The sequence below is a fragment of the Tamandua tetradactyla genome, chromosome X (genome assembly GCF_023851605.1).
Source record: "Tamandua tetradactyla isolate mTamTet1 chromosome X, mTamTet1.pri, whole genome shotgun sequence".
In the NCBI taxonomy this organism is placed as follows: Eukaryota; Metazoa; Chordata; class Mammalia; order Pilosa; family Myrmecophagidae; genus Tamandua; species Tamandua tetradactyla.
Genome location: NC_135353.1, coordinates 159,464,413 through 159,477,177, shown reverse-complemented (window position 1 = coordinate 159,477,177; position 12,765 = coordinate 159,464,413). Strand labels below are relative to the sequence as shown.

Here is a 12,765-nt window from a genome sequence, read left to right as displayed (position 1 = left end):
GGCCGGGCTGCCTTCAGCCAGCATCTGCTGAGAGCTGTCCCAGGCCACAAGCCCCTGCCCTGTCCCGCAGGCCAGAAGTGCTGGGGAACTGATGACATCTGGAAGCAGCTCTCAACCAATGACTGTTGGAAGGTGATGATTAAATACCCCCAACTCCCTTGACCCTCTGGTGGGACAATTCCGGTGCACGTTCTAAGCCATCTCCCACAGTAGTAACTTGCTTGCCAATAACCATTTATTGTCTTACCCCTCTCCTCTGTCTCTTGTCCACATTTCCCTCCCAGTATTTCTTGGGATCACCTCCCAAATATATTACTTACACTCAAATCCCTATCTCAAAGCCTACACCTGGGAGAACCCAAATCTAGACAAGTCTCTTGTTGTGGGATCCTTATGGAATGAAAAGCCAAGTTTGTAAGAGGAGGTGAAACCTGTCAATGGCTTAGAACAGTGCCTGGTGCACAGCAAGAGCATAGGAACTATCAGCCATGGTCATGCCTGTCACATTTCTTAATCCCCCCTCACCCGCAAATAGTTCGTTTGAAGGTAAAACGTCACCTGATGGCCTTTTCAACTTCGGCTCTAGGAATGATGTCCGACTGATTGTTAGGTGCAGAAACCAAGAAGCTGAAGGAAATCCTCGGCTTCAAATTGAACACATGCACGTCCTGCTCTCTGTAGAGAAACCAAAGAAGCATCTTCCTTTGGGGCAGGGAGGACAGTCAAGAAAATGAAGGCTTCGCTTGTCCAGAAAACATGAAAAGTACCCAAAGCACATGAAATCAACCACACAAGTTGTGACATCCATTCTTGCGACTGTTTTTCCTGCCACCATATAAAAACCACATGTTTTTTCAATGATAGAAAAGTTTCAAACTGAAAGCATCGAGAAGAGAAACCAGGAAATCATTGGTGACCCCGGATATCTCAGATCCAAGAGTAAAAGAAGCGCTGGTTGGAGTAACTTGAGAACCCAGCAAATCAACTCACCCAAACGGAATTGTCTGCACTTTGTCTTCTGAAAAATACTTTCTCATGGCATACGCAATAGAGGACCGGAACAAGTACATTTCGTTGTCATTCCACTTGTACTGCCAATTCAGAAGAAAGACACTGCTCAGTGGGGATCAAAGAAGACAGTCAGAGCCTGACACTCCACAGCCATTACTCTGACACGGTCCAATATTCCAAAGATTCCCTCTATCGGCTGTCTTCGCCTCAGACAAAGCTCGCATCAGCACCCCCTGAGGGCTTCTGATACATCGGGGGCTGGGGCCTGCCCTCAGGTTGCTCATTCTGAAAGTCTGGGTAAAACCCGGGGATTTACAGCTCTCAGCAGCTGCCAGGCGATGCCCATTGCTGGCCCGGAGGCTATGCTTTAGGAACCACTGGGTTTAGTGATCCTTTTACTTTGGGTTGGATGTAAGCTGAAAGAAAGAGGCTGCAGGCAGGTTTATGGATGGCAGTCAAGCAGAAGTTTGGGGCCGAGGCAGGGGGGTCGCTTAAAATGTCTCTCTCTCTCCCTCTCTCCCTCCATATATATATATATTTAGAGAAATACATGGAGCTTTTACTATTGTTATAGTAAGTTTCCAGATGAGCAAATTATAAGTTTAAAAGAAAAAGAAGCTTTAAGTCCAAAGGGATAAACAACAGTTTGTAAACAGCACGGTCATCTGTTGGTTCTTATTTTTCAGTGCTAAACAAATGGCTTGTTTGTTGGCGTGGGTAGGAAAGGACTGGTGAACAGGAGGAAAAAAAAGCGTTCACTCTTTTCTCCAGTAGTTGGCAGTAGAGCTCAATGAATGGCAAACACTTTGTGTTCCTCCTTTACCTTTTAGGAAAAAAATACAAGATTTCACCAAAGAACTGTTACATTCACTTCGGCTTGGTTTCACCCAGGTTTTTTTTTGGGGGGGGGAGTTGCTTTAATAATAATATTACTACAACTACAATAGTGATCATCTGGTTACATTTCCATATTTAAACACCTTGTATAGGCTGGGTTCTAATCACAGAGCTGGTGGATGACACTGACATGAGAGATTTTCTTCAAGGCACGTAAATGTGGACCACCTGACCCTCTCCCTGCCCCCCACCCCCCACCCCAGTCCCTGAAATGTCACTTTCTTTAATTTAAGATTTAATTGAGTCTAAGATTTCCCTGTTAAGGGAATTGCAGATTGTTAGCCACCCTATTTCATTTAGGTCGTACTGACACGGTGTTCTGGATTCTTTCCTGAGAGCTATTTTTTGGTTAAGAAGTTCAGACTGTGAACAATGTGTGTGTGTGGGTGGGATTGTGGGACGGAGCTGTGGGTGGGAGTGAGGTCACCGAACTGGGAAGCTGGTGGAGATAAGGGTATCAAACAAACTCAGAGAACCTGCCCATTCAAAGGTCCCTACTTCCTCCCCTTGGTTCAGCTCTGACCACCTTCAACCTGAAAACTCCTCAGATTGTCAGTCAGGAAAGAAAAATGAATCGGCCTTTGAAAATCACACAAAAACCCAATGACCACTGAACCAAACAACATGATCTTCGTTCCTCCAGGTAATGCGAAGTCAAAACAATGAAAACAAAGCAGGCCCTGGTTGAAATGCAAAACATGTAGGGAATATGGTTTTTCAAAATAATGCCAAAACCCCAGTCAAACCTCACTACAAAACAGCCTGAACTGGGCAGATATTCTGGTGTTGACATGCAGATGGTCCAAAACTATGGGCCTGGTCTCATCTAAGCAGGACGTTGCTCAGTGAATCGATTTCCAGACATTACACCAATGAACACTGTGAAGGCTAACAATCCCTTCACTGCTTGGGAAGCAAACAGGGGGACAGAAGCTGGGGGATGAGGGAGGCAATTAAAAAAGGATCCTGATCTGCTGAGAGTAATTAAAACGTATTAGGCCAAGGAAGAGCTAAGAAAAATATGACAGCAAGAGAAATAATCCCACAGACAAGCAAGGATTAAGAAACAGGAACCTGAACTTTCAGAGTTTGGGAAGCAGTGCACCTCCATTTTCAGTATTTCTTGCCTAAATGTTCGCTTTTGACTATGCCATTTATATTTTGATGTTTTACTTATCTACAAAAAAATACACTGCAGCTACTACTGGCAATATCAAACTTCCCAGGAAAATTAAAGTGGTAGAAATACAAATCTTGGATCTATCCAATACAGACAACAATTTTCTGTAGCATCTTGGACCATTTGACCAGGTTGTCTTCTAACCCTGCAAGGCCTTCAGAATATCTGCCCCCACCCAGGCCTCTGATCCCCAAAGGCCTGAGAATACTCTCTCCTCTCCACTTTCCCAAACTTCCTACTTCCTCAGAATGGATCACCTGACACAGGTGTTCAGGGAAAGCAATAGCTAATTAAAGCAATTCACTTGAAGCTGTGTGTAATATGATTAGCTGTAAAACATTTTGCAACCTCAAAAAGCATCTCTAAATCAGTGGTTCCCAAGCATGGCAGTTATTAGAATCACCTGGGGAGCATTTAAAACTCTAGATGCCCCACTCTTGATGCCACACCCCAAACCAATGAAATCAGAATCTCCGGGGGAGTGGGGTTAGGACGTAGGCATTCACAGTTTTTAAACTTCCCACATGACTCCAGTGTGCAAGCAAGTTTGAGAAATTACTCTAAAACCAAACTTCCCAGTTTTAGTGTGTAGGAATCACCCAGGGGTCTTGTTATAATGCAGATTCTATTTAAGCAGGTCCACGGCTGGGACCTGAGATTCTGCATTTTGCACCAGTCCCCAGCAGATTCAGACGCTATCAGTCCTTGGACCACACTCGAAGTAGAGCCAGGGAATGGATGCTTGGGTAAAACCAAACCAAACAAAATCCATCCAAACTACTTCTAAAACAACCTCTGAGAATATATATACAATGTGCTCGCCCTCTAATACAAGTAATGATGCTAAAAGAGAATTGGAAGGGTGGTATTTAATCCTTGGTATTTCAGGACGGGTATAGACGTTTTCTTATTGATCTTCATAACACCTTCAAGTTAACCAGTGTGAAGGAGGCATCGACTATCCAATAAGGCACATCTTACTAAAGGAAACCAAAGATGAAGCCCAGAATCTGAGGGTGGTAGTTTTGAATAGAACCACTAGCGTCTGGTGTTTCAGACAGCACTGGAAAGTGCTTGTTGTGTCCAAGATAGAGAAAATGCATTGAAAAGTCACGGACACACTGTCTGCAACCATGCTTACCGCTTTATCTCCAAGAGCTGATTTTAAGCTTATCCTCACTTTGATGGGTAGGTCAGCATCTGATTAAAGAGAAATGGCAGACTGATGGTTACAGATGACAGATTGGCCAAGTGTGTTTATTTCCTTCCCTTCCCAAGATCCCACTACAGTGGCAGTAAAGGAATTCTTTTAAAGTTATAACACACTTATGGGAAATGAGAAGTGATGGAGGAGGGACAGGGAAGCCATGGCCTACTGTGTAGACAGAAGAGGCACAGACCCCAAAGAGCCAGAGAAACCCAGAGAGGCTAAGGATGCAGGTGTAACAGAGGCTGGAAGGAAGATACCAGGCTGAAAACAGGGGGAATGAGAGTCGATGTGGTTAAAGCCACTTTGCAGAACAGTTGATCATCCTACACACGTGCCCACGCTTAGAAAATCAGTTGGAAGCTGTGCTCCAGTGAAATGAGGGTAAATCAAGGAGGAACACCTGGCACCCAGAAAGCAGCAGATTTGACCCAGGAGAGCAGCAGAGGGATGCCTGAAGATGAAAACTCTGATTCAGACAGAAGGATGTAAAACTCTAAAAAGGGGATCTCTGTGGGGAAATGAGGCTGAAAAGAATATGTTGGAGCAATTGGGAAAATTAATGCTATGTAGACAGCAAATCAGGCAAGCAGAAAAAAAAAAGAGGCAAGCAAAAATTCCAGGACAGACAAAAACCCCAAAAGAAAGGATAGAAAGCGCTATATTACTTGGCTTTGCAGACACAGTGATGTAAACATTGATAAATCCTTTACCAAAAATTGTGATAAAGCTTTACTGGGAGTGTGAGAAAGGGAGGTGAACACGTAGGCTGAAACGAGGTTCTAAAACTGACCAACAAACAGTGATACAGATTATTTAGCAACTAGAAAGCAACTGCCGGAAAGAAGCGTTACTAACATTAAAATCGGTGATAGTGTTTGTCTTTGAAAAGCAGGATTCAAGTGCAGTGGGTTGGAGACTACCATGCTATTTTATTTAAAGATGGGGCTAATGAAGTGGACTTGAAAGAGAGGGAGCGTGCCAAGCAGCTTTCACTGTGCCTGGTGCATAGTATGACCTCAATGGATGCCGCGTTCCCTCCCCCATAAAATGGCAGTTGCCGGGACAGCACAGTCAGAAGCAGGGTCCACATAGAAGGAAAACATCCTCAGCTTTGTCCCAGCCCTGTGAAACTGGAACCAGAGTAGATTGGGGAGAAGCAAAAAGGGAACAATGCAAAGCGTGCCAATTTGTGGTACCCACATGGGCTCCAGTCAGTCCTCCACCCCACAGGAGAATTCCTGTTCTGGTCTTTGAGCCAGGTAAACAAGGGTTCAAAGTAGTTGAGCAGTGGTCTTGCATCCATATGCTTTGCTCCTACGACGCTTTCCAATGCTTGGGTCCAGGGTTTTGATTTTCCATCTTTCAGCATTTTGCTATATGAGAAAAAGAGGGGGTTCAAGGTCTTTTGAAGGATTCCAGATTTAAGTTTATTTACATCTATGATCTACATTTTTAAAATTTTTTCTCTTTGAGCATGTTTGCTCCTGGCAGATAAGAAAATAAGGCATGCTGTTAACAAGTGTGGGTTCATTCCCCAATCTCTCTGCTCTTCCAGTTTCTACAAAAGGAGCTCTGTAGTCAGGCCAAGGAGAGAGGAGATGGTCCATGCAGCCATCACATGACCTTGGTTCCTGCCTGGCCATAAATCTAACATTTCAAATGTAGAAGAGAACATTTTGAGGCCAACATTTTCTTTTCATAAAATAAAATCAAATTCAAACCTAGGCATGGAAATGCCTACTATCGGTTACTAGGAGACGTTCAACATTTGGAGGCATTTCTTACAGCAGTTTCTGCCCTGCTTCAGTGGAGTTTGAGATGTCACACTTGTACAGGGGACCTTTATGATTAGCTGCTTGACAAAGGGCTTCTTGAAACTGGAATTGATAAATGGTCCTGGTGTAATATCTGTATAAGAAACAAACAGACAAACAAAAGCAATCCCGTGTTTAGTTACTGTGGTAAAGTCCCAGATTGGGGCAGAAATTTCATTTCTGGGGCCCAAGCAGTCAAAGAGATACTAGTCAAATCTTTCCCTCTAGAAAGATCCAAGCATGAACGCCATGGACTCATCCTGACCTATATGCACTTCGTGTGTCAGCTGATAAACAACGCAGAACTACTTTGTTCAATGTCAATTCTCATTTGCATTGTGTTTTAGAGATTTATAGCCCCTTCATATGAATGGTGACAAGTGATCCTTACAGGAGGGCAATGATATTATCTCCATTTTATAAATAATGAAACTGAGGCTCCGGGAAATCAAGATCAAGTTCTAATAGGTGAGGAACATGGGTTTTTCTGCTCGAAGCTAAGAACGCTCTGTTAAGATACACTCTGAACTCTACCAGTAGTGAGAAGACAAACAAATTCTATTTTTCCCAATAATAATACTAGTTCCTTAATGAGGAGGAAGAGCTCTCAAGCAAGTTTTATTTAACCCAATAAACTGTATTGAGTTCAAAGGAATTGAAGGTCATCTACATGAGCTTCGGGGGCCTGTGTGTGTGGGGGGCATCCTGAAGACAGGAAGAGAAACTAGTCATTACTTCCACACTCCTTGTATCCTTGCCCCTAGCACGGCCGCCCACAAGCCCTGGATGTTAAGCAGTGAGAAGAAAGCTGCCATTTACCGGATGAATGAGTAATCATTAGCCACGTGGAACAACACGGCGGGGTCACAGTAGGATTCATCATGGGAGATGGGTTCCATCACCCCAACCATTTCTCGCCTTTGGAGAGAAAAAGAAAGGACACGTTAGCAGCGAGTCCCCCGTCACGAGGGGGTAGAGCTGGGTGCCACCCATGCAATTTCATCCATCAGCGGTATTTACATTGGAACTGGCTGTCAGGAGAAATAGAAAGTGTAAAACCTTGGAGGATAAGGCCCATTATGTGATTCTCTCTCTCTCTCTCTCTCTCTCTCTCTCTCTCTCTCTCTCTCTCTCTCTCTCTCTCTCTGGCTCTCACTCTCTCTTTTTAAATTCAGCTAGATATACCATTGGAAAATAGCTATGCCTTCAAAACCCTAATTTAATAAAATTCCTAAGTTGCTACTGCATGGCCAAAATTGAATGAATGAGGGACTAATGAATGCATGAATGAATAATTTAAGGGTCCAAGTCCACATCCCTTTAAAATAAATGAAGAGGGATCAAAAACTTCACTCAGAAAAAAAGTTAATGAAACCACTCATTTGGAATTGTGAGAACTGAATATATTTGTCTCTTTTGACTGTGGGTTATTTATAGGCATCTTCCGTGCAACACAAATGCTAGAGAAGTTGTTATAGATGCTGCCTCCTTCCTCCCAAGAAAGGGTTACGTTAGAGAGAATCAGGGCAGCAGAGGGGCACTGACTTAAACTTCTGGAAGTGTGACCAAGTGTTACGCATGCAGATCTTCACTGCAGAAAGGAAAAATCAGAAAGATGAAGAAAAAATGAATTAGCAGAGGTCTCATAGATGGTGGGGAGAAGCTCACATTCTCTCTTTTCCTTCGGTCCATCCATCCTTCCTTCTGTCTTTCCTTCCTTCCTTCTTCTTTCTTTCTTCTTTTGTAATTCTTACATCCAGAACCCACTTGGTTCACATATGCAAGGCACATGCGCTGTGCGAGGCTCTAGGGATACAGTGATGAATGGTGTCGTGCCCAAACTACTGAAATGGATCATTCTCTGTTGCCCAGATGTGCCAGGCTTTCTTTAGCTTGGCAGCACCTCTGCTCCCTCTATGCTCAGCCTCTGCACACACCTGGTTAACTCCCACCCCTGCCACTCACCTTGGATGTCCTCTCCCCTCCAGACCCCCCAGGTTGGGCTTCAGGTCTCCTCTTGGACACTCCTGGCCCCCTACCCTCCCATCACAACGTGCGGCAGTGATTTTGTTTTCTGCATCCCCTCATTAGCTAAAAATAGTTTGCCTAAAATCTGGGGCTTGATCTTTATGTTTAAAAGAATAAGTAAAAAATTAATTATTTGATCACTTCCTAAATAATATTGCAGTTTAATGGGGGCAGCTGACACTTAAGAAGAGAGAATATGAGGTAGTGTCACCTGACTCGGTTTGGGTGGGGGGCAAAGCCAAGGAAAATCTGTCTGAGGGCATGGCATACAAATGAAGATTTAAAAGTTAAAACACGAGGCTGTGTGTGTGTGTGTGTGTGTGTGCATGCGTGTGGTTTGATGGCATGCTTCTAGTCTAAATGCCCTTCTCTCTCTTTTCCACAAACATAACCCCACACCACCAGCCTTCAAGACTTGCCCCTTGAAATTCCAGTTATTCTGGCTATGAAGCATTCTTTGAGAATCCCAATCCTAGCTGCCGTGTCCTCTTTTTCCTCCCCGGTTTGACATGGTTCCCTGGAAGGAAGGGCGGTGGCAAGGCCTTCAACGCCCCAAAAGAGGATGAGGCATAAAATGGTGTAATAGAAAAATACTGGGATTAACGACACTAATTGTGTGTTTCTTGTTGCTGGTTGTGCTCCAAGCATTATATCAAAACGAATCAGAAAGCAAAAATTTTGTATTAAGAACTGGAAAAAATGATACAAATTGTACAAATTGCAAAACTTTGTTAATGACTGGGAAAAAATTAGGTTGGGATACCCCCATTAAGCAAGTCATGCTGCAGATGTAGCAGGCAGAAGTCCTTTTAGAACAAGTCACAGAAAAGTACCCTATAAAGAGTAAACAATTACAATTAAAAAACCCTGCATTGAGCCATCCTAGAAATTTACTTCCCACCGCGCAAGGACCACCTAATGTGAAATATAAGATTGGAGACAGATGGTGGGAACCCCCTAAAGGAGCTAATGTCAATGGGAAAAGATTCCCTGACCCTCCATTACCATACACAGGAGTTTACAATGAAGATGGCCATAGAATTGTAAATGTCAACGGTAGGCACGTTAGATTTAACTCTTTATCATTTATAGAAAAACTTAGAAGAGCAAGCCCCCCTTGGTGTCTTTTGGGGCCTAAAACGAAACGAGATCTTTTACAACAGTTAGTGAAATCACAGTTAAAATGGAGTTTAACATGCTGCCCCTGGTTCAGGGAACCTGTCCAAAAACTTCAAGAGGAAATAAAGGAATAAGAAAAACTGATACCTATCACCACCCAATCTCCCCCACCACGGCGCCGGTCCATGCTAATGAAACAATAAAAAATCTAAGTAGACAATGTAACCTTTTAATCATAAACCAGATTAAAATAGGTCTTGACATATAGCCTCACCTGTAGAATAATAGGAACAGAAAGTCTAAACTCAGAAAAACTGCAAACACAATGTCTGCGGCTTAAGCCAATATCTTGCTGCTATCAAAATCTTCTGTACATGTTCCTAAGAAAATCAGAACGTGTACTTTCGCTTTGCTTCCCTGAACCTGTAACCTTACCTAAAATGTAAGCCATAACGCAACCATGATCCTGTGATACCTGTCTTTTTGCCAAGAATAAGAGTATAAAATCAGTTAAGCAAAAATAAATTTAAGCGACTCTTCTCAGAGCACTCTGAGCTGTCTCCTGGTGTTCTTCTCGCGCCGACGACCCTCCACACCTTCAGGCCCGTTCCCTCTGCTGCGGCTGGACCGCAGCACCTAGCTGTCTAAAATTGGCTTCTCTCAGAAGTAGACCCTGAGACGATGTCCTGGGAGGTGATCCCAGGAAACACCAGCAAAGGAATGAGGAGGTAGGACAGAGAAGGGAGAGCAGCACCCCCAAAAGGTGTGTTAGCATGCAAGTTGCCATTCTGCGTAATTGGAGCTTAATCCTGCAAAGAAATCGAGGAGTCCAGGTAAAGCACTCGCCCTAGAGTTAGCCCAGAGTTAGCAAGGGAGGTGGGTCTGTCAGTTAAGGGCTAATGGGGATGGTATTAGTTCATCAACAATTTCTGCCCCATGAGGCCTCTAGCAGCTGGAGGAAGTCCTCAGGCAATGGAGTCTGCCTATCAGTTGTTTATATGTATATATAGAGATGATGAGGGTACTTAGATAGCCAGATGATATACAGATACGCACATATATAGATAGATGGATATATATATATAATCTGTCAAATCTTTTCTTTTAGCAATTGCATATTTATCGACTTACTTCATTTCCCACCACTTTTGCATCCACTGCTCTTTGGGAATTTCACCCCTGAAGACCATCCACCTCCACTTCTCTAACATGTAAGTAAAGGGCAGAGTTGCAACAATCGTGAGCGCTTGTTTGAGTAGGAAGTTTATATCTGTTTCTGAAAGCAAAATGGCAAAGGATAAATATCACAATCAGAATGGCAGTGTATACTTTGTGTCAAGATTATTCTAATTTCAAGCTACATTTCCTCAAGGTATACTTACCGTAAGGATCGCTGCAGGAGAGCTAGTGACAGCGGACATAATAATATGTGTATATTTGTTTTCTCAGCTAAGGGACTTGGAGTAGAGTGAGGCACTGGGGCAGAATGAATACACAGACACCAGAAGTAGCCCCCATCCTGTCTCTTTTTTTTTTATTACTTTCATTTGTCTTTTTTAATGCAGTTTTCTTGAGATATATTCACACAGCATACAAACCATCTGAGGTATACAATTACTGGGTCAGAGTATCATCAGCCATTTGCCTTCTTTATCAGAGCTAATTAAGACTAATTCATCTACCTTCCCAGTCACACTGTTCATTGCTGTAAACTCCATGAAGGCAGTAACTGTTAATGTCTTATTCAAGACTTTATGCCTACCTAGCTCAGTGTCTACAACATGATGCCCTCTGTGAATCTCTGTTAAATAAACAAAAATTACAGAGATATGGTCAAAAGCCAATAAACCAAGGAGAATTAAAAAACAGAGAAGAGTCTCCCTGGAGGACACCATCCACTGGAAAATCAAAACAAGAATGTGCTTTAAATTCAATGAGATCTTTTTTATTAAGCATTTTAAATGCTTTAACAGATCATTTTATTTCTTTTATCCTTTACCAGCAACTTTAAAGAGATAACGGGTCTCCTAAGTGGAACATAACACCTAGGGGTGTGAGTCTCCCTGGCAACGTGGGACATGACTCCCAGGGATGAGCCTGGCCCTGGCACCACGGGATAGGCAATGCCTTCTTGACTAAGAGGGGGGAAAGAAATGTGACAAAAGAAGATATCTGTGGCTAAGAAGTTCAAATAGAGTCCAGAGGTTATTCTGGAGGCTACTCTTATGCAAGTCTCAGGAGATATTGCTAATTGCCACAGTTTGCCAAACCCCAACCAACACCATTCCTGTTAACCCTAAGGAACACCCAGGGCTCTGTCTGAGATCCTACAAAAGTTGCATGCACTAACTTTACTTTTCAGGAACTACAACCCTCAGATGGGTTCTTAGGCCAGATGAGTCCTGAAACACAGCAGGGCCAGCCTCTCCAAGAACATCAATTTGTTCCATCCCCCTATCCCATATTGTTGACACCCCTTTTCAACATGAAAAAAAGTTAGAATGGGCATAACCCAAACACTCCTAAAAATTGTGAGAAAGATTAAGGGAGGAGGAGTTATACCAGAGAAGAGAGGATTTAACAAATGAGTAGGACTACTGAATCATTTTATTGATATTTCTTTTTCGTCTCCAGTGTCTTGTAGCAGCTAGAAGGAAAAACCTGAAATTGTGGAACTGTAAGCCATACCAAACATCGAAATATGCTCTATAACTTCTTATTAAAATGTACTTTGAAATTTATTGTTTTCTTGTATATATGTTATATTTCACAATTTAAAAAAGAAGAAACAGTAGGGATCATCTGCAGTGTACAAATGAAATTCCCTGGGGCATTATCTACTTGGCACACAACTGTATGTGGTATCTAGAAGAATGCTTTGTATGCAGTATGTTTTCAATAAACATGTTTGAAAGAGGAAAGGAAGGAAAGAAAGAAGGAATGAAGGAATATATTTGCTTAACATCATTCATAGATCAGGACAGAGTCAAAGAAATGAGCAGGACTTTTCCAAACCAGTGGTTTAACCATGTCTAGCACCATGTTAAGAAAGGTAGAGATCCAACCCTCTTTGCCTGCTGGCTGGGAATGTTTTTTGTTTTTTGTTTTTTGTTTTAAACAGATAAATAATTGCCTGGCAATTGACTTGAATGAATATTTTAAAATTAGGAAGCACGTATGGCTACTGTTAAGTTCCCTTGTTTTTGGCTGTTCCCTTCACAGTGGTATCCCACCACGGGCCTAGCACCTTCTGGGTGTGGGCTTCTATACTCCAGGTCCTCATAAGATCACAGACAGTCTAGAGCCAGTGGTCAAAGTAGAGTGGACTGCCCATACAAGGATGGCACTCACGACCTTGACCTCGTTGACCAAACACTCCAGCCAGTTGATGTTTATGTGTCAAAATATGTACAATGAGGGGAGAGAAACACACCAAAGGAGAGAAGGCATTTGGCTCTAATTGTCCTCCTTTTACAAGGAGGACTCAAAAGCCGCAGCATCCCACA

The 12,765-nt window shown here is 42.9% G+C and overlaps 1 protein-coding gene across 2 annotated transcripts in view; it reads right to left on the bottom strand.

The window, feature by feature from the left end:
* The window catches only part of ACE2 (angiotensin converting enzyme 2), a 63,120-nt gene that overhangs the window by 11,768 nt on the left and 38,587 nt on the right, over positions 1-12,765 (bottom strand). For both annotated transcript variants that reach the window (XM_077146348.1, XM_077146349.1), the window contains exons 11-17: positions 10,391-10,535; positions 6,932-7,030; positions 6,084-6,206; positions 5,499-5,671; positions 4,230-4,288; positions 991-1,091; positions 559-675 (exon numbers count right to left, since the gene is read on the bottom strand). In XM_077146348.1, coding sequence (XP_077002463.1) covers positions 559-675; positions 991-1,091; positions 4,230-4,288; positions 5,499-5,671; positions 6,084-6,206; positions 6,932-7,030; positions 10,391-10,535 — 817 coding nt within the window. The remainder of the gene's footprint in view (positions 1-558; positions 676-990; positions 1,092-4,229; positions 4,289-5,498; positions 5,672-6,083; positions 6,207-6,931; positions 7,031-10,390; positions 10,536-12,765) is intronic.